The 22,322-nt window shown below is 34.2% G+C and overlaps 2 protein-coding genes across 2 annotated transcripts; one reads left to right on the top strand and one right to left on the bottom strand.

Moving 5' to 3' along the window:
* The first annotated feature begins 567 nt into the window (after positions 1–567).
* On the top strand, positions 568–5,584 carry LOC143538427 (transmembrane 9 superfamily member 7-like). The gene is made up of 7 exons (XM_077031995.1): positions 568–727; positions 2,605–2,769; positions 2,855–2,964; positions 3,069–3,177; positions 3,263–3,375; positions 3,456–3,606; positions 4,194–5,584. Exons 1-7 carry the CDS (start codon positions 617–619, stop codon positions 5,349–5,351), a joined length of 1,917 nt encoding a protein of 638 aa, XP_076888110.1. The 5' UTR covers positions 568–616; the 3' UTR covers positions 5,352–5,584.
* Positions 5,585–6,403: 819 nt separating this feature from the next.
* LOC143538436 (beta-galactosidase 1-like) lies at positions 6,404–14,768 on the bottom strand. The gene is made up of 19 exons (XM_077032003.1): positions 14,403–14,768; positions 13,747–13,842; positions 13,342–13,454; positions 13,172–13,238; positions 12,514–12,606; positions 12,296–12,439; positions 11,942–12,030; positions 11,736–11,841; positions 11,572–11,659; positions 10,738–10,856; positions 10,463–10,627; positions 10,211–10,383; positions 9,818–9,927; positions 9,538–9,647; positions 8,740–8,850; positions 8,429–8,539; positions 8,081–8,286; positions 6,958–7,294; positions 6,404–6,870 (listed from the first exon to the last, which is right to left on the bottom strand). The coding sequence occupies exons 1-19, from the start codon at positions 14,598–14,600 to the stop codon at positions 6,760–6,762; spliced, it is 2,547 nt and encodes an 848-aa protein (XP_076888118.1). The 5' UTR covers positions 14,601–14,768; the 3' UTR covers positions 6,404–6,759.
* Between the last annotated feature and the right edge of the window lie 7,554 nt (positions 14,769–22,322).

Here is a 22,322-nt window from a genome sequence, read left to right as displayed (position 1 = left end):
GAGTCAAACTAAAAAAAAATGATTGAAACGGGTCAAAACGAGTTGTCATTTCTTGAAGGTTTTTTTTAATGGAACGAGAAAACGGAGGAAACTTTTTAGTACTTTTACTTTTTTACTTTATATTTCGAGTTATAGTTTTTTAATTATTTTTTTTGAATTTTTTAACAAGGGGTTTTTGAAATGAGTCTCATTGAGATTTCAGAAACCTCTCACTAAAAAATAAAAAAATTATTAAAAAATTATAACTGGAAATATAAAGCAAAAAATAAAAAAGAAAAATACTAAAAAGTTTCCTCCGTTTTTCTTGTTCCATAAAAAAATAATAAAAAAAACTCAAGAAATGCCAACCTGTTTTAACCTGTTTCAATCATTTTATTTTTCTAGTTTAACTCATTCTGATCTATTATATACATTTACCACCCCTAAAACAAATTATTGAACCAAAATCGCAAATTATAAATACTCCAAGCTCAATTATCACAACTTACTAAAACTGGCCATAGCAAAAAAACGAGTGAAGTTAGAATAATAATCACCTCTATAATAATATTATTCACAACACACGAAACACGAACTCGTTCTGCCTCTCATCACTCGATCCATCGAGATCTCAAAAATGGAACAACAGAGGTCCAATTGGTTACTGACGGTTATCACAATCGTCTTCTTCATCGCATCAGCTGAATCATTCTATCTTCCCGGTGTTGCTCCGCGTGATTTTTCACGAGTACGTACATTATTATTTAGATCTAGCAGTAAGCGTTTGCTTAATGATTTAGTACGGATTAATATTGTTCAAATTGGAGGTTATTTGTGTGTTTAGTGTGTAGGATTTGTTGATTTAAGTTTAGTGTTTGATTAGTATAAATTGAGCTTGAATCTAGGGTTTTAGGTTTAAATTGAAGTGCATATGTAGTTTCGAAGTTGTTTAGATTGTGGATCTGTAGTGTACAGTGAGTTTGTGCCTGTAGATCTAATTAGTTGACTCTAGTTTGTGTAATGTAAGACCGTGCTAGATTTATGTTATTGTTAGAATAATTAAGAACTTGTAGATGTTACTGTATATTTTGTAACATGTTTATTTTATAATCAGTAGAGTGTTTATTATTATTATTATTATTAGCATTATTATTTGGGATTTATTATGGTTCATGTTGCTCAAATCGGTGGTTATTTGTGTGTAGGATTTGTTGATATAAGTTTAGTGTTAGATTTGTACAAACTGAGCTTGAATCTAGGGTTTTAGGTTTAAATTGAAGTTCTTACGCGATTTGGAAGTTGCTTACGTTATGGATCTGTAGTGTACGGTGAGTTTGTACCTTTTCTAATTATTTGACTTTAGTTTGTGTAATGTTGAAGAATGATTAGATTTATGTTATTGATAGATGAGTTAAAGACTTGAAGATGTTTATTATGTAGCAGTAGCGTTTGTTTTCTGATTTATTATGGATTATGTAGCTCAAATCGGCGGTTATTTATGTGTTTAATGTGTATGATTCGTTGATTTTAGTTTAGTTTTTGATTTGTACTAATTGAGCTTGAATCTAGGGTTTTAGGTTTAAATTGAAGTTCATGTATGGTTTGTGAATTGTTTACATTTCGGATCTGTAGCGTACGATGAGTTTGTGCTTGTAGATCTGATTTGCTGACTCTAGTTTGTGTAAAATGTGAGCATGTGCTAGTCGCTTGCATGATGCCAGATTTATGTTATTGACAGAAGAATTAAGAACTAGTAGACGTTTATTATATATAATATGTAACATGTTGATTATATAGTAGTGGCGTTTGTTCCTGATGTAGTATGGTTTATGTATGCGTTTAACCCCTACCGTTTGATGATTTACTTCAGAATCTCATTTTACATATGATTTGTTCAAATCGAGCTTAAATATAGGGTTTTAGGTTTAAATTGAAGTGCGTAATCAGTTGTAAATTGTTTACATTGTGGATCTGTATCGTACGGTGAGTTTCTGCCTTTAGATCTGATTAGTTGACTCTAGTCTGCGTAATGTTGAATAATGATTTTGTTAATGTGCTAGTTGCATGCCTGATGCCATATTCATGTTATTGATGGAAGAATTAAGAACTTGTAGATGTTCATTATATAGTTTGTAACATGCTTGAAGTGATACTTTTGTTTTTTAGGATTGTAGGGTCGTTGCATTTGTACTGTGGCTTGTTTTAGTCACTTATAGTGAAGCACAGATCAGTGAACTGGTAATTGATGGCGTTTAGTGAGTCCTGGTATAGTCAACACAGATTTTTAATTCACCATCTCATTTCCAGATTTGATTGGAACTTGATGGCGTTAGGGATTACAAATAGGGGTAAATATATTAGGTTGTTAACAGTCTAGCATGTTTTTTGTTTGCATTGTATAAACGATCATAACTTTTGATTCTAAGCTCCAGTTATCTTGGTTACCTGCATTGGAACTTTTGTGACCTGGCGTTTAACCAGCTAGGTGCTTGAATTATATGCATTTTAGTATTTCTAAACTTGTTTTTCTATTATCTTAACTGTCATTTGTCTTGTTTTTTTTTCTCCAGTAAGATTGATAATCTGTGGCTACTAATTAAACAAAATTGCTAATCTTTTGACTAGGGTGATCCTCTTCAAGTCAAAGTCAACAAGCTCTCTTCCACAAAAACACAACTTCCTTATGAGTTCTATTACTTGAACTATTGTAAGCCTAAGCAGATTCAAAATAGTGCTGAAAATTTGGGGGAGGTGCTAAGAGGTGACCGCATTGAGAATTCAGTCTACACGGTGAGATCAAAGTGACCACTGTTATTATCCAACATTACTCTTACTCGTTTATGTTATTATTATAAGTTTCTGGTATCTGTTTTAGTTCACTATGGGAGAGGAACAACCATGCAAAGCCGGTTGTCGGGTAAAACTTGATGCTGGATCTGCAAAAAAGTTTAAAGAAAGCATTGATGATGAGTATCGAGTTAACATGTATATAACTCTATTATCCCCTGTAAACCTTTTCATCACACAAAAACTCAATGTTTTTCTCTTTGGAGGCCCGGTTAACATTGTTTGATTTAAAATTGATGCAGGATTTTGGATAATCTCCCAGTTGCAGTTCGCAGACAAAGACGAGATGGTGTTCAGTCAACCACTTACGAGCACGGTTTTCGTGTCGGTTTTAAAGGAAATTATGCCGGGGTAAGTTTAATAATAAAAAATATATAATTGTTTTTTTTTGTTTGTTCAGGAGTACCAAGAATTAATATCTCATTAACTTCTTTAGAGCAAAGAGGAAAAATACTTCATCAACAATCATCTCAGCTTTAGAGTCATGTATCATAGGGATCCTGAGACCGATGCTGCTCGAATTGTTGGGTTTGAAGTTACTCCGAACAGGTAATTTTGTAAATTTCTTTTCATTTCTGATTTTTCCTATCTTAAAATGTTAATATTATTTTAACTGTCTTTATAAACAGTATCAATCACGAGTATAAAGACTGGGATGAAAAGAACCCACAACTCACGACTTGCAACCAAAATACCAGAAACATAGTTCAAGGAAGCACTGTACCTCAAGAAGTCGATACAGATAAAGAGGTGGTTTTCTCATATGATGTTACTTTCAAGGTAAATTTCAATAAACTCTCACCACTTGTTCTCACATAGGCCTGTAAACGAACCAAACAAACATGAACAGAGCATGTTCATGTTCGTTCATTTGTTTAACATCAACCGAACGAACGATTGAACACGATTATAAGAACAATTTAGCGAGCGTGGTTTTCTCGTATGAGTTTGTTCTTGAGAATTTGAATGTGTCCGTATTTGTTTATGTTCGTTCCTCTACAGTATAAACAAACAGTCCATGAGCGTAAACGAACGAACGTATACACATAGATGAATGAGTATAACTGAGCTAAAACATTTAAAACAAACGAAATGAATGAACGTAAGCGAATGTTCACAAACATAAATGAATGTACGAGACATGTGTTCATGTTCGTTCGTTTAACTGTATCTATAGGAGAACTTAACCGCCTTGAATGACCGCTTGCTTATTAAATAAATGAACATAAACGAACTTCCTGTTGAAAGGTTCATGAACAATTCACTAGACGATTGGTTCATTTACAGGCCTATACTTAGCTCTACAATTATAACTACAATTTACAAATGCCCGTAACCATATTTCACATCTTTTTAAACTTTTACAGGAGAGTGAAATCAAATGGGCATCACGCTGGGACACCTATCTTCTCATGAACGATGATCAAATCCATTGGTTTTCAATTATAAACTCGTTAATGATAGTCCTATTTCTGTCAGGAATGGTAGCTATGATCATGATGAGAACACTTTACAGAGATATTGCAAACTATAATCAGTTAGACACACAAGATGAAGCTCAAGAAGAAACAGGTTGGAAACTTGTTCATGGAGACGTCTTCCGAGCTCCAGAATATTTCGGATTACTCTCGGTTTATGTCGGGACAGGTGTACAGCTTTTCGGAATGACACTTGTGACCATGATATTCGCATCTCTAGGGTTCTTATCACCATCCAACCGTGGAGGCCTTATGACCGCCATGGTTCTGTTATGGGTGTTCATGGGACTATTCGGCGGTTATGCTTCTGCACGGATATACAAAATGTTCAAAGGCACCGAGTGGAAAAAGAACACGTTGAAAACATCATTTATGTTTCCCGGTATTTTATTTGCAATTTTCTTCGTTTTGAATGCGTTAATTTGGGGAGAAAAGTCATCTGGCGCAGTCCCGTTTGGAACCATGATTGCTCTTGTTTGTTTATGGTTCGGGATATCCGTCCCGTTAGTCTTCGTGGGCAGTTACTTGGGTTTCAAGAAACCCGCAATCGAAGATCCCGTGAAAACCAACAAAATCCCGAGACAAGTACCCGAGCAAGCTTGGTACATGAAACCCGTGTTCTCGATTCTGATCGGTGGAATCCTTCCTTTCGGGGCGGTTTTCATTGAGTTGTTCTTCATCTTAACCTCCATATGGCTGAACCAGTTTTATTACATCTTCGGGTTTCTTTTCATCGTGTTTGTGATCTTGATCATCACGTGCGCAGAGATAACGGTCGTGCTCTGTTACTTCCAGTTATGTAGTGAGGACTACCATTGGTGGTGGCGGGCTTATTTGACAGCTGGCTTATCCGCGCTGTATCTTTTCCTCTACTCGATTTTCTACTATTTCACAAAACTGGAAATCACAAAGTTCGTTTCGGGTGTTCTGTACTTCGGGTACATGTTGATTGCTTCCTATGCTTTCTTTGTGTTGACGGGTACCATCGGGTTCTATGCGTGTTTGTGGTTTGTCCGCAAGATATACTCGTCTGTGAAGATAGACTGATAAAAGAAGATAGAAGGAAACAGTGTAGAGGTGAGTTCGGACAAGTTCGTCGCGTATCTTTCGTTACGAGAATATGAAGAAGACGGTAAAACGACTTTGTATGATTGGCTAGTTTTTTAGAATATGTTTCTTTTTAACTAATATTGAATTTTTGTATGTTATATGAACTGCATTTATATCTCATACCATTATTGTTGTGTTGTTGGTTAATCAAATTCCATTCATATCCAGAATTAGATGTCTTTGATATGTCTTCTGTTATATGAGTCTGATACATTATTCATAAAACTTTTATTACATATTTTTTTCACATGATATACTACAAATTATGTTGTCGAGGTGAGTTTCTGTAACTCCATCTAGTTACTAAGAATTGATCAAAGTTGGTCAACTTCAGTCAGAATTACATCTAGTCGGTGAACTTTGGTCGATTTTGTCCTTAAAAATTGAACATTATTCGTATTTCTATAATATTGAACAAATATCATTGGAATAATTTATTATTTAAAAATGCATTTTTCTTAATTATATTGATATTCACCTATTTTGTTATAAATATTAGTAAACTTTATGATATTCGATAGATATATAATATCCAAAAATTAATTTCGTTATATTTATCATGTCAGAGTACACCCAACTCCACAGTCGACCGCCTAGCGACTTTTGCAACCTTGCTATTTATATAATGCAAGATAAAAGGCTATCTTTTAAAAGAGTTTGATTTGATTGTTTGTACAAGATTATGCTTTTTAGATGGTTATGGTTTGTTTATTTGTACACAACATATGTAGTGTTTAGATGTGCATTTTAGTTAGGTTAGGATTTAATAATTTGATTAGTTGGTTCGTTTATCGTTCTAGTTCGGTTTTTCTGTACAATGTTAAATTAGGGATAAATTTATATCATATTTGAGAAACAAGATCAAATATGAATCATAAACAAGATGAAATGTTACAATCTGTTAAAAGTGTTTTTACAATGACAAAAAAGTAGCAAATTGCCTCTATAGAGAAAACACAGATAACAAAAGCCAGAAACTGAAATAAATCATACAAGGCCCTTCGGCCGACTAAATTTTCTATTAATGAATGTATCCAATGCCGTTATTTTCTTGCAGTCTGACCCTCAAATCGTGGCTCGTGAAGCCAAATTTAGAATAATAATACGTTCGCAGCGTGCGAGCTTTATGTACACCAATCTTCAAATTCTGTATGTATGATGATACTTTTAAACCAAATGAATGTGTTGCATATCTGTACAACTTTACCTTTGGCCAAAGCCCTTCGTATTGCGTCATACTGGTAACCCGAACATCTATAATATACTATAATTATAAAAAAATGAAACTAAATCAAACTATAATACTTTACTTGAAGCTTTCCTTTATTTTGCTTATAAATAATTATCAGCTGCAAATGGCTTCAACCGAAAGTTTCTTCATTACTTTCGGGCAAGGATCACCACCAAAAATCTCGGGTGTTACAGGTACGGTACATGCTTGTTGTCCAATGCAGTACTGCAAAAATATTCAATATCAAGATATTAACATTTTTATTTTTCGTTCCTATTTGTCGGTCACATTAGGATAAATAAAAACTAATACCTTGTTGAATGCATCATATGAGTTATGAGCGTGACAGTTACCCTCACGATAACTACCACAACCGCCTAGCGGGGTGCCAAAACTAGCAAATTTAATCGAAGATATTTTCTGACCCAGGCTGCATGAAAGGTGTGCTTTGGGCCTCAACGGTTTACTCGCTTTACCAGAAGCTTGCATTTGATAATTCATTAATGTAGGCTGCCACTCATATATATCAGCACATACACTGTAAATAGATCTTTTCACCATTGATATTCCGTATGGGATTCCTCCTAGCTCTTCGAAAACAACCAACAAGTTGCCTCTCGGTTTTAACCATGACCGAGGCACGTGGTACCTTAAACAAACCAAACCAAACTCAGTTACCGTCTATTTATGGTTTGAAAGTTTTAACTGTCTAATAATTTGATATTTAAAGAATGAGTAAACTGCGGTTTTCGTCCTTGTGGTTTGTTCAAATCTGCAGTTTTAGTCCAATAATATCAAATTGATGATTTTCGTCCCTGTGTTTTCATTTCACTTGCAATTAAACCCGAATTCATTAACTCCGTTAAGTCTGGTCGTTAAACCCATCAGCGTGCCCCTCACGTGAGGTGCAGTTTTGTCCTTTTTTCCCCAAATAAACCCCAGTTCTAATCCGCAAGCCCCTCACGTGAGGGGCTAGGGTGTATTTGGGGGGGAAAAAGGACAAAATCGCCCCTCACGTGAAGGGCACGCTGATGGGTTTAATGACCAGACTTATCGGGATTAGTGAATTCGGGTTTAATTGCAAGTGAAATTAAACCACAGGGACGAAAATCACAAATTTAAAACTGTTGGACTAAAACCGCAAATTTGGATAAACCATAAGGACGCAAACCGCAGTTTACTCTTAAAGAATTGTTGGAAAAACTTGCTAAAAAGGATATTATTGTGAAACAATGTGATGTTATTTGAAATGTGAGTATAAGTCTTTCAAATTAGATTCGAAGAAAGGGTAAAAAGGTAATTTTGACCCTTGCATAATCTGGTTATCAGAAGCTTACAAGTTGTGATAATCAGTTAAAAACATATATCAAATTAGAAGAGTGTGATTGTCTAAGAAAGCTTCAAGAGTTTACGAAAAAGATAGAATCTTTATTACCATTTTTGGGAAGATTCACCACATTTACTTAAGCATTTATTCTCATCAAAATAGCCAGCATAACTGCAACTGCTACAAGATCCATGCGCCTTGTATGCAGGCCAATAACGTCCGATGCTTTGACCATTTATCCATATTTGACCTTTGCCCATACTGCTCATGTCTAAAGCCAAAGGTTCATTCCCACCCGGAGCATTGAAAATAGTCTTCAAAAGTAAAAAAAAGAAGTATATAAATAAATCCGAGTTAATTTCTTATTTTCACTCTAATCATGCAAAAATGTCAAACATTGACTATTTCAAGAAAGTATATAACATAATATAGGAATTTCCTGTTTAGTCATTATACCTTGTACCATGTTAATGGTTGTCTTTGAGCTACAAGTGAACCTTGAATCCACTCAACAGACGAACTACCCCTGACTGAATGAAGACTTAGAGTTTCGCCTCTAAGACCGACCTGGTCAAAAAGTCAAAATTAAGTCAAAACTCAAGTTAAAAAACATCTGGTCTATTCATCTTTGCCAATTTGGCATTCAACATCTTTATGTTGTTTTATAATGTTAAATGAAGATGCGAATGTGGGTCCCGGTTTATACGATTCGACAACTAGGATGACTGGATGAGGCCTGGTGAACAGAAAGTTTGTAAAAGTCAAACCTTGTAAGACCACTTTTTCCAAGTCAAATCTCTTTTTCCTTCATTAAGACCGTAGAGTATGACCGGACCAAGAGCACCTGCATTCCATGTCTCGAAATGTGGACCGATATTCTACAAAATCAAATAAGAGAAACATAAGATTAACGTACAAATGAAATTAACGTACAAATTATAGATACAAGTAGAAATGAAATTAACGTACAAATGAAATTAACGTGCTAAATGTGAGAATCAAGTAGAGTAATTATAGATACAAGTAGAGTAATTATGTAATTATATCATAGAGTAATTATCATAGAGTAATTACATAATTACTCTACTTGTATTTATAATTACTCTACTTGATTCTCACGTTTAGCACGTTAATTTCATTTATATTTGATCCAAACCCTATATATATATATATATACATATACATGGTGATTGGTGAGATTACAAAAGACTAGATTATTGTGAGAACAAAAAGAACATACCGAAATCATGTATGTTTTTATTTTTTTTGTTAATGATTCATATTTCTTATAATTTTTCTTATTATACACAAATGCATATTTGATGTACAAATAAACAAACAAAATCATATAGTTTTTTTTTGAATTTCAGGAAAGTTGAATATACCAATATTGCATTTCAACCATTTTCTTATATTTTGAAAAATTTTAAGATTAAATAAATGAATTACTTATTTTGTTTTTCCTGTTCTCGCAAAAAACTCTACGCTGTTTAGAATACTTATACGCCTATATGGGTATATGTATGCATATATATATGAGAGACAGAGTGAGGGAGAAAGCATACCGGAAGACCAACAGCAATGCTAAGTAGAGAAATCTTGTTTACACCAGGTCTAAGATTTACTGGTTTATTAAAACTCAACTTATGATTATCTTTACTTCCATAGACAGTTCCTGTAATAAACAAAGTGTGTCATAATATGAACTATGCATATTTTCATATATAAATCATGTTGTACAACAATTGTTACCTGTTTTAAAAAACTAAACTCATAATACCTATATGAAACTAATGACCAAAGTGAATAAATAAAACATCTTGCTACTTGTTTTAATCTCGTTACCTGATAACTGACCGTTGATGAAAACATGCAAAGCATGACCCGCAGATGAGACTACAAGCGTGGGCCACTTTCCGCTTCTCAAGAACCCCTCATTGGAGCCAACCCTGACACTGAGAATCAAACCTTGTCATTTTCTAGTATGGGTCGGGTCAGGTTGTTTAACGGGTTAAAATGAACTCATGTTGAAACGGGCCATTTTTAATATTCCCGAGTCAGTTGGGTTGACCCACAAGCATTTTCTTTGTCCGTTTACATGTTTAACAAATTAATGTCATAACTATGATTACAAAAACAATATTATAATTTACAGTTCAAATTTCTAACGGTTTTATAAGAAAACGCTACATTTTAGTATCTAATGCGAAATGATACATAAAAAAAAGTTGCACTTACTCTGTCATATACCACAAATAATCCGAAGAATCTCTAGTGACATTAAGTTGCTCTAACAATCCAACGTTTGTAAATGAGTTGTCATTATACGATTCGGTTACATCATTGTATGACTGCCAAGTAAACCCTCCACCCGCAGAAGTCATCTGCATCAATGCCGTTTGCGCACCTACCTATTAATCACATTCACACTTTCAGCCATAAATTTTTTTTTACTAAAATAAGAAATAATAAAAATTTATAAACTCTCACTCTTGCTGTATTATAAACAGTGTTCTTGCAGTCCGGTAAGATACTTATAGACCAAGGCGGGATATTATACCGCTGGTTTCTAAAGTTTACGGTTGCATACGTGTTTCTGTCGTTATTTGAAAGGAAAGCAGCACATCCTCCGGTCTTGTAGTTGTAAACATATGCCTGCAGTTATAAAGATTAACCGAATGTAAGAGGCGGGGTCCACTGCTGATGTGGATATTAATATATTAATAATATTATGATTATGAATAAAAAGAACATAAAAATGCAACCTTTTGATTGTTTCCAAGACTGATAATAGAAGGATCACCATTTACTAACGCGGGCTCGCATAGTTTTATGGCTCTATGCAGATCTTTCAGATGTCCCCACTTAGCTTCGCGTTTTAGTCCTATAATAAAAATCCAATGAACCTCAAGTTTTTTAAATTTAGTAACAAAGATTCAAATATTAAAATTTTTAGTCTTGGAAACATAATTATCTTAAATATCTTATAGCTTTATGCTAAGAAAGTTTGTAAGGATTAAATGTTTGATTGCTTGTCAAATAACAGTATAATACCATCAAACTTACCAATTCCAAATTACAAGTTTACCCTTAGGATGAAATAAGCTGTTTTCAGTATGTTGATTATATGTTTCTACTTATAGGGTAGAGATACTGTACAATAATGCCTTAACGTACGATAGGTACACGAGACGCTCAAAGGCAAAAATACTAAAACACTCAACCAAAAACCTAAAACGCTCAGAAAACGCTCAAAAACGGATTTTGTGAAAAAAAATATAAAAATGATCAATTAACGATCCAAAACTGTTTTTTTCCGTGAACCAATGATTAATTGGATATGTATTGACGATTCCGAGATGTTGGGATGTGATTTCGTGGATTGATTCGTGAAAAAAAGGGATTCGCATATTGGATCTTTTGCCTCTACTTATAAGCATAAGTTTTTTAAACAAGTGATCCCAAGCACCCCTTAATTTTATTAATATTTTTTATTTTTTTTGTAAGTTGTGATCAGGTTGATGGTATTATTGTTTGTAAAATGCCCAAAATACCCTTTTTATCAAGAGTAACAGAAAGAATCTTAGCCAATAACATACCATATTCATCAAGTGGAGCATCATAATCATAGCTTGTAGCAATAAACGGGCCACCCGCGGTCCGCCCAAAATTAGTTCCTCCATGATACTGTCAAAATACAAAACAAGATTAACTTTCATGCAACATTATCATATATTATATAAACATAAAATGTTTAACTTACCATATAGTAGTTCACAAAAGATCCACCACTCTGAATAAACTTAGAGATTGAATATGCCAAGTCTTCAGCCGGTCTATATGGAACCGCACCACCAAACTCAGTGAACCTAATTCATTAATGATTTTTTTTAACATAAATCAACCAAATGAAACAAAGAAAAACAAAAGAGTATCGTGCATTCGGGCTCATGAATTAAATAAAATTACCATCCTGTCCATGCTTCGGTCCACATCTTCGGTTTGTAATTTTTATTGGGAGAGAAATAGTCACAGTAAAAACCATTGCAGGTATTAATCTATCAAACAAAAAACCAGCATCTAATTATTATTACAATTATAAATTATCAAGATTTGATCTTTCTTAATAGTATGCATTATATATTATGTAATATTATTCTTAATAATAATTTCATGTATGCATAAAGAAAAACTGCCCATGTGCACTTCATAAAGGATCCCACTTGAAACATATAACATGCAAAAACAGCCATGTGGGAAATTGATTGACAAGAATAAAGTCAACATATTCATAAAACTTGCATAACTAAATGGTGAACTTACAACAGGATCAGGGGCATCATCTTGTTTGCACATGACCCACGGTACACCGGTTCCTAGACCGACAGCCATTTTAGCTGCCCAGTTTGTATAAGCCCGACCAGGCGCTCCAAGTAAATACTCCACCGGGCCATATTCGTTTTCAATCTGTCACATTAACTTTTGTTAAAAATTCATTTATACAAATTTTGGTAATTTTTTTAAAAATGATTTTTGACTACCTGAGATAATATTATTGGACCACCATGACTTTCATATAATCTTTCTGCTTTCATCATATTCACTATGTGCCTTGTGAATTTTTCCATTGCTGCCTATACATATATAATAAGCAAAACATGCTAAATTTAACATACCCAAAAAATATTTTTTTTTAAATAATTTTTTTTGACAAAATGGCAAAAGACGTCATTTATGTTTAATCATTTTTTCAGTGGACGTCCTTTAGCAAAAGAAATGACATAAAACATTCTTTACATTTAAAAACTCTATCACATTATATCCTTTGACCCTAACCCAGTTAACTTTTTCCGTTAAATATGGTCATGTGCCCTGCACATGGGGGTATTTTGGTCATTTTACTATTGCAAATTAAAAAAAATATTAACTCTGAATCATTCACTGACATAAAGATGATTAATTTTCAAGAGTAAAATGACCAAAATACCCTCATGTGTCTGCACATGACCAGATTTAACGAGAAAAGTTAACTGGGTTAGGATCAAAGGACATAATGTGATAGAATTTCTAAATGTAAATGATGTTTTCTGCCATTTCTTTTGCTAAAGGACGTCCACTGAAAAAACGATTAAACATAAAGGACGTCTTTTGCCATTTTGTCTTAATTTTTTATAAGTTTTAAAAGAAAGTGAAGCAGACCTTGAAAGGACCATTATCTGTTCTGAAACTAATTCCTGGAACATATTTCAACCAAACAGGAAACCCCCTGAAATTAAAACAAGTATAATTTAAAAAAATATATTTATAAACTTGTCAAATTACATGAATATTAATATATTATTACTATTTATGGAATTAAAAATATTTACCCAAAGTTCCATTCAGCACAAGCATAAGGTCCAACTCTGAGATGAACATAGAGTCCAGCTTGCTTAATTAGCTTAATGAACTTCACCAAATCATACCTGTCTTGAAAATAATACTGAAAGAAATAAAAAAAAAATCATCAATATTTTTTGCACAACCGGTTGGACCGGATTTATAAAAAAAAAATATTTATCTTGCAAAATTTCACATTTTGATTCTTCAGACTTCATATTTTGTTAACATTATATGAACACGACTCTTTTATAATTTTTAAAACATTAGATAATTCATAAATAGTTTTTATTTATTTTTTACTTCTCAAACAAGGTAACATGCAAAAGGTGCAACTATTTTAAAAACCGGGCCCACCAATAAGACGACCGATTCGATAAAAACACTGCACTTACTTGACCAGGTTGCGGTTCATGCCCATTCCAAAAAACATAAGTTTGAATCACATCCAACCCTCCTTCTTTCGCCTTCTGAATAAGATCCGGCCACATCTAATACATCAAAATAAATTCCCATAAATTAGTTCTTGATTGCCAAAAAAAAACAAGAATGAACTGCGGTTTTCTTCTCTGTGGTTTGTCCAAATCTGCGGTTTCAGTCCAGTAGTTTCAAATTTGCGATTTTAGTCCCTGTGGTTTCATTTCACTTGCAATGAAATCCAAATTCATTAACCGCGTTAAGTCTGGTCGTTAAACCCATCAACGTGGCCCTCACATGAGGGACATTTTTGTCCTTTTTCTCCCCAAATAAACACCAGTCGTAATTCGCAAGCCCCCTCACGTGAGGGGCTGGGGTGTATTTGGGAAAAAAAGAGACAAAACTGCCTCTCACGTGAAGGGTACGCTGATGAGTTTAACGACCAGACTTAACGAGGTTAATGAATTCGTGTTTCATTGCAGGTGAACTGAAGCCACATGGACGAAAATCGCAAATTTGAAACTATTGGACTAAAACCACGGATTTGAACAAAACACAGGGATGAAAACCGCAGTTTACCAAAAAACAAAAACAAGAAAATTTGAATGAGCATATTGACATATGACAAGTTTACCTCAGGAGTGCTTCTTGGGTAATGAATGGATCCAGAAATAAGAATCTTTTTTTGACCATTAATGGAAATTGCCTTATGATCATATGAAACAGAAGCAGCACATAAAGAAACACATGAACATAACAAAGCCACCAATATTAATATTGTATCAAGCTTCTGCATTATGATAAGCCCATGTTTCTTGATCACAAAATCCATCACAAACAGAGCAAAAATCTTTATTATTCTTTGATCTTTCTTGTTTTTTGTAACTTAAGTTAAAGAAAGATATAAATATGGTAACTTTTGGTTTTATATTATCAATATGAGAATGTTGAGTGTTATGAAGCTGCATTTAAGCAAGGAAGATTGGGTGTGTATGCAGTGTGAGGGTCCTACATATATAAATACCATTCAGCTTCTTTACATTTTTCATTTAAGTATAAAATATATATGTATAAATATTATTAAATAAGAATTAATAATTAGAGTGAACTGCGGTTTTCTGTTTTCGTCCTTATGGTTTGTCGAAATATGCGGTTTTAGTCCATTAGTTTTAAATTTCCGATTTTCGTCTATGTGGTTTCATTTCATTTGCAATTAAACCCGACTCCACTAACCCCGTTAAGTCTGGTCGTTAAACCTGTCAGCGTGCCCCTCACGTGAAGGGGCAGTTTTGTCCTTTTTTCAAATACACCCCAACCGTAGGGTTGGGGTATATGGGGGTGAAAAAGGACAAAATTGCCCCTCACGTGAGGGGCACGCTGATGGGTTTTAACGACCAGACTTAACGGGGTTAGTGGAGTCGGGTTTAATTGCAAATGAAATGAAAGCACATGAACGAAAATTATAAATTTAAAACTATTTGACTAAAACCGCAGAGTTAAGCAAATAACATGGACAAAACCGTAATTAATAATATGTAAGAATGTAGACTATATACATGGGCACATGCATAAGTTCCCAATATTAAATTACAAAAACTCATATTTTTTTTGTAATATATTAACTACATTAAATTTGTTATTTTTTATAAAAATACAAGTGTGATATGGGACTATTTTGTGTAGACAACGATGTGTCACGTCCTATTTTAATTATTATTAAATTATGGTTTATATGATAAGGATCCAATACACCATCTTTACTTATCACATATTCACATTATAAATTTATATGTTATTTGAGCATATCAATTTAAAATACAAACGTATAGACCTGGTATTTGAGCGTATGATTTTTAAATATCAATGGTATACGGGCTTGTATAACATTTTTCTCACATCATCATACGTGACGTGTAAGGTTGCACATACCATATGATATGTGAAAAATCTTATACAAGCAATATGATTTGTCAATAAGGTTATACGTGTCGTACAATGTATCAGTAATCTTCTTATAAAATTACAAATGTGACATGTTACTAGTTTATTAGAGCTACGTGTCATGTCCTGTTTTAACTATAAATAATACAACAATAAGTGTTTTTAGAGGCAATGACAAAAGGGTGAAGTTATAAATTTTTTGACTAATAAATCTTAATTATGACATTAATAATTGACTTTGTTTTTATTGATCTCATAATAAGTTGGAATTAATATTATTTTTTTTTTCAAAATATAATTCTTTGAAATTTTGAATATGTCTAAAATCAATTATATAAGCTATTTCTAATATTAAGTAGATCTGGGATATTTTTGAATTTTTAATATTTCGATTTAATTAACAATGTAATTAAATTTAATTTAATTTAAAATAATATTAATATATTTTATCATGCTTGACGTACCTTATTTTTAAATGCTCATTACTTGAATTTTAAATTGTGTTTATTACCATTATTAAATAGATCAATAAAATAATCACGAGAACCACGAGAACAAAAACCCATCAATATCGAATTGTGTTTTACAAATATTTAGTATATTGTTTCCTTACACATAAATTACGAGCCTGAATTTATTTAACCCTACTTAGGATATTTGTTGTGTCTTTGGACGATTGTTAGTCTGTTACGAACGTTGGTCTTAGGTGAGGATTTTCTCCGGATCGGAATGCGAGTGTATTCCGATGTAGTAAATTTAACCAATAGCCCATTTGAAGGATTTGTTGATTGATAAAAAAAAAGAGGATATTTGTTGTTGGGCTTCAACAGGGGTGGCTAAATCTGGCATGGTAATGGGACCTAAACATTGTGCCCGAGCATTAATGCCCATGCGGTAAACAACGAAATAGTAACGTGATAACGAGGCTTTAACAAGGAAATGGTGGGGCTCTAATGCTTTAACAGGGAAATAGTGGGGCTTTAACGTGTTATCGGAGCTTTAAACCACAACGCGGTGTTAAAGAGATGTGTTAATTAAAGCCTCATGTCTATGTGGCAGTAACGTATCGCTTTAACTTGACGTTTAAAGCCCACCGCAACAAGTGATTTATACATTAGTTGAACTTTTGTATGTTAGAAATTTTGTAAACTAATAAGAATAGAAAATTATGTGTCTAAATCAGTGTTGTAAAACTCGGATTCTAAGGTCCTCGGACATCGACCTTGCTGCATTTTCCCAACTCGCTCATCATTACTCGCGCAAGGCCCAACTCGGTCAAAAGTCAGAGTACTCGGGATTACTCGGCCACCATTTTTTTTAGTAAAAGTTAAAATACAACAAAACATGAATTTTTTTAATTATGTTTTTTTTTTTTCGTATGAATTATACTTATTTTGACATGAATTATGTTTGTCTTAACGTATATATAATATCCAATAATTATTTTATGTTATAACTATCATGTTCGAGTACAAGCCGAGTACTCCCTTCCCTACAAGGGTGTCAGCCGCCTAGGAACCACCTAGCAAGTTTTACAACACTGGTCTAAATGATAGTAACCATTTGGCGTTCAAGGTTAGATTGTAAGGCTATATGTAATGTGGCGAGAGTTTGGGCGACAATGGGCTAGAAGGGGCGCGACCCCCCCCCCCCCCCCCCCGGCGATATGTGGGTGAAATGGGGCCGGGGCGGGGTTCTTTTGTCGCCGGATTGTTTGAAGAATAATATTATTATATTAAATTTGACCGTTGCAACGGTCAAATATATAAAAAAAATTAATTAATTAAAACAATATATAAATATCTATATAAACATACACCTTCTTCTCCATTTCATACACAATTCATATCTAAATTTTTCAAAAAATCTAGCAAAATGAATCCTACAAACAACTCAAACGAACCGAAACCGTGGAACTCACCGCTATCATGACAGAAATGATCAAAAAATACGATAAGTTTGTCGAGGAACTCAACGATACCATGAGAGACACCAACAAACAACACGAAAAGATTGCCGCTATGATGGAGTTGCGGGAAATGAGTAAAGAATACAAATCCCTCAAAGCGGCCGGGTCACACGAAGAGGCCACATTGTTGCAACGACGATGAGTCAAAAAAATGCGCGAATATTATGGATATTAGTATTTTTTTTAGTTATGTATTTTTCGGTACTTTTTTTGTATTTCTTTTTAATTTTAATGCATTTTTATTTAATTATTTAAATAAATTGGTTTTTATTTGTTTAGTTTAATTATAATAAGAAAATAATAAAAAAAATACTGTGTGCCCAATTTGTAGCCCCTACGCCATTACACCCCAAACACAAATTCTCACTCCTTGTTGACTGAGCGTCACGTGTCATAATTCGCCCCCATTTATAGCCCCTACAGTACAAGCTCATTGGATCCTTTAAAATTATAACTGAAAAATATAATTTATAACTTTCATCCATATATATGGCCATTTAAACGTGTATCATTGGAACGTGTTCATGCTACAATATCTTAAATGTGTATATGTTAGTATTGAATTTTTGACATAAAAAGTCATAAGTGTTGCATTCGATAATTATTAATTTCAACGTAAACGTATACAAAATATACGTATTTAAGTAAACAAGACTTTCAATATTAAAGTCATCGGTCACATAAAGTAAACTACTTGTCAAGCACGATAACCATGATTTGTGCTCCTAAATAGATATTTTTACAAATTTTTATTTTCTTTTTTTAAAAGCGTAAATCGAATAATTAATTTTATTAACATGTTATAAATATAATTAAAATTTTGACTACATATATGAAAAGTAAATAGCCAAACCTTTAACATTTAAAGATAAGAGTAAACCGTTAAAATTGTGTCGGATGTTTGGTCATTATTGTCACCTTCATTTAAAAAGATTTTTTTTCTTCAATTTGATCTCTTAGATTTTACAAATTATAACCAATTTCATTCAAATTGTTAACCCCATATATTTTTAACGTTAATTATCGATCCTATCTATTGACCATTATGATTCTTTGTAGTTTTTATAAATAATATTAAAACCAAAAAGACCGACAAAATGTATAATTTGTTCATCGAAAAACATACATAGGGAGATATGGTTTTTATTGGTAAAAAATTATCGATGGATGCAATATAAACATACGGAATATCTTTAGAATCAAGAGATTGTCCGTTGCTTGTGTAGCATGTCCGTCTAAATTATCAAAAGACTAGAGCATGACTATGTTGTGGTACCATGTAACATTCAAGCTATGATGTGCAAATTTTTTTGGTTAAAATCGGTCGTTAAATTAATGAGGTCGAAAAACTTATAGACGTTATAAACTTAACATAAAACGATTATGTCTGGTTGTTGACAACATCACAACATGTTCTGTGTATATCTACTAGAGTTTGCTTAGAAATGTATATATAGTTATACCCTAATTAAGTGTGTAATCATAACAAAAGGTAAACTTCGATAGATATATCATTATATTAAGCCCCATGCCCAGCCAAACACAAGAACATCCGCAGGACGCAGGGTAGATCTTCCCTCACACGGATCAGTCAAAAAGTTAACAGGTGCCTCTTTCTTGGCTGAGATCCCGGCACGTCTAAGCACATCCCATAACACATCCCTAACCCAGTCATGACGATACTTGAACCCGGGCAATTCCTTACAGTGGAGGGCATGCTCACCGAATCTATCCAAACAAGTTTTTTTACAAATGGGGCATAATTCATCTGGAGGGAAAAGGGGAATCATAAGCCGGTATTTAAGGATGGCTCTGTATTCAACTGCCGACATCCGTTGCCAAGACCTTCAATGGACACAACAGTCAAAAAATCCTTGGCATGAGCCCCCTTGAGACAAGCTAAAACTGCCTTTTGTCTCGGGGTCATATCGAATCGCTCCTCCAAATCATGTACGTGTTTAACATAAAGAGCACTCGCCAAGGTTTGTTGAGGTTTCTTGGGGGCGGTCTCCTTATCAGTAAAACCGCCTATATCAAGGTTCGGGAGAGTTGTTCCAATATTACCAAGTGCAAAAGAGTAGTCAGGATCTACCCCCGTAACACCATCGTTTCGCAGGACGTGGTCCTGCAATTTCCACGACTGAGACCTGGAAGCCACAAATGCATGAGGGAAGATCTACCCTGCGTCCTGCGGATGTTCTTGTGTTTGGCTGGGCAGGGGGTAAGCATGCGTGTGTTGACCTCACTGGGGTGTCCCCGTTGGTGGGGCTGAGAGACAGTGGCTTCGTACTGGGACAGGCGGTTTTGAGAGCGGAGTCTAGGAAGGTTGCTAAGCATGAGACATCGTGTTTGGAGAATCAGCACGTGTTCATTCCATTTGCCTTCGACACTTTTGGATCCCTAGCTCCCGAGGCGGTTCGCTTCTTGGAGCGGGTGCAGAAGGTGGTCCACAGTGACTCGCAGAGCCCGAGGAACCAAGGATTTATATTTAGTAGAATAGGCTTTGCGATTCAAAAGGGGATAACGACGCAGCTTGTTGCTCGCTTACCCATTATCCAGATGTAGTTCGGTTTGTGTTATATATAAATGATCAATATTTATATTAAGTATATTATGTTTTTCATCTAAATTTCGCTACTATAAATCATATTTGTCTCAACTCCGAAACTTTTTATTATTTAAGTTTAATCTGCGTATGAGACAAAAACGTATATAAATATTAATGAGAAAAGATTATTTTACACGAAACAAAGTATATATGAACAAAGATACATGTTTCGTATACATAAATGTTAACGTGCATGAGTATAACACATCAATTAAAAGTAATATTCATTTTCGGCTAGGTTGATAAAAAACAATAAATTAGTTTAATTGGAATACAATAATTACAAAATAATTGTTATATATTTTAAAATATTTTTTTACAGCGGCCTTTCACACTCCTGTCTCTGTCCACCTTTATAAGCAAAAAAAATGTCATATAATATAATATAATAAACTCACATGTTATGTTAATTAACTAGGTTAGACACGAAAATATTGGAATATCTTTGGTTAAAAGGAAAAGAAACGGTCTCACGATTAGTTGGCATAATTGGTGTAACTTTCATTTTCCCGTAGTTTCTTTATAATGTAGTAAGGTGTTCTTGAGTTTCGGTTATTGGCTTTGCTCTTTGTTTATACATATAATAGCCGTCGTTAAAAAGAAAGAAAGAAACTCATGTAAATAATTGACAGGTTGAACATATCCAATACTTAGTTAACCAGTTGTGTATGAATATTTGTATATCGAATGCCATCAGACATCAGCCCATGATGAAATATGACACAAGAAATAACAAAAATATAAAAAATTATAAAGAAAACAAATAATTCAAATTTAAAAATTATATTTCAAAATAAAAAATAAAATTAAAATCTTCTTATTGTTTATGATTCAATAAATTTCAGTAAAATATTGGAATAAATTTTAGATATCAACTATTTAACTTAATTATTTAATGTCATTATTATTTAATAAACAATATTACAGAAATTCATCCTTAACGTTTATCAGTACTTTCATGTTACATTTTTAACATTTAAAAATCACACTAAATATCCTTTTTAGCGGCGAAGCTTGGATAAAAAATTCATAAACGAAGAGGGTCGGACTCAAACTTTTAGTCGAAAACGGGTTAATTTACGCTACATATAAAAATTTCTGGACGAAAAATGAGTAAATTTACACCAATGCGTAAAAGAAGGGGGGGGGGGGGTGGGGGGGGGGGGACGCTGACCCGCACTATCCTTCGCCCCTGCATCCTTTACATAATTACGTTTCCTTTACCATGGACTTTGTTAGCTTGTTAGGTTAACTCATCATAATGGTGAACATTGGATTATTAATTTTACTCATGAAACACGATATAATAGATGTACTTAAGTTTTGTGCATTGCCAGATATTCTCCTCGTGCATGCCACGGCTTGTGTGACTAATAAGTATCTTGTTACTTCTTAGGCTGAGGGGTGTGGAGCGCGAGAGGGGGCGCGTGAGCCCATCCGCTCGCGCCCCCGGGGCGCGAGCACCACACCACCGAGGCGCGAGAGGGGCGCGAGAGGGGCGCGAGCACGGCTTTCAAGGCAGGCGCAAGAGGCCTCGCGGCTGGGAATAGCGTGAAGAGAGCTTGGGAATGTTAAATATAGCCGTTGGGAATGTTAAAAAAAATCCGCTCGCGCCCCCTGCTCGCAGCCCCTCCACACCAGGCCCCGGGGGGCGCGAGCGGGGGCTCCAACACCCATCTTATCAAGTTTCTCTCTCTGCCACACGTCACAATATTATTGGCTGGAGCCCCCACTCGCGCCCCCCTCTCGCGCCCCCCCACACCCCTCAGCCTTAGAACAAGCCATCCACTTGAATGCTTATTTATTTTTATTGATCTCCCACATATAACGGGTCAAATGTTTCAGAAGAAAACATGTTATGAAGATTTGCTTAATTTGAAATAGTCAACGTGTTCAATAGGTTAAGTGTAAAGAAACTTATAAAATTGAGATGGTAAATAAAACGTGCCAAAGGGTTGTGTCAACAAGTTAGACAATTAAATGTCGCATTTCAATTAGGCTCGACTATTGCTCGCCGCTCGTTTGAAAAATGCTGG

The sequence above is a fragment of the Bidens hawaiensis genome, unplaced genomic scaffold (assembly GCF_021521415.1).
Source record: "Bidens hawaiensis isolate Kalapana, Puna unplaced genomic scaffold, B.hawaiensis_p1.1 tig00000780_1, whole genome shotgun sequence".
In the NCBI taxonomy this organism is placed as follows: Eukaryota; Viridiplantae; Streptophyta; class Magnoliopsida; order Asterales; family Asteraceae; genus Bidens; species Bidens hawaiensis.
The sequence above is the reverse complement of the archived record's forward strand: the minus strand, read 5'-3'. Positions and strand labels throughout refer to the sequence as shown.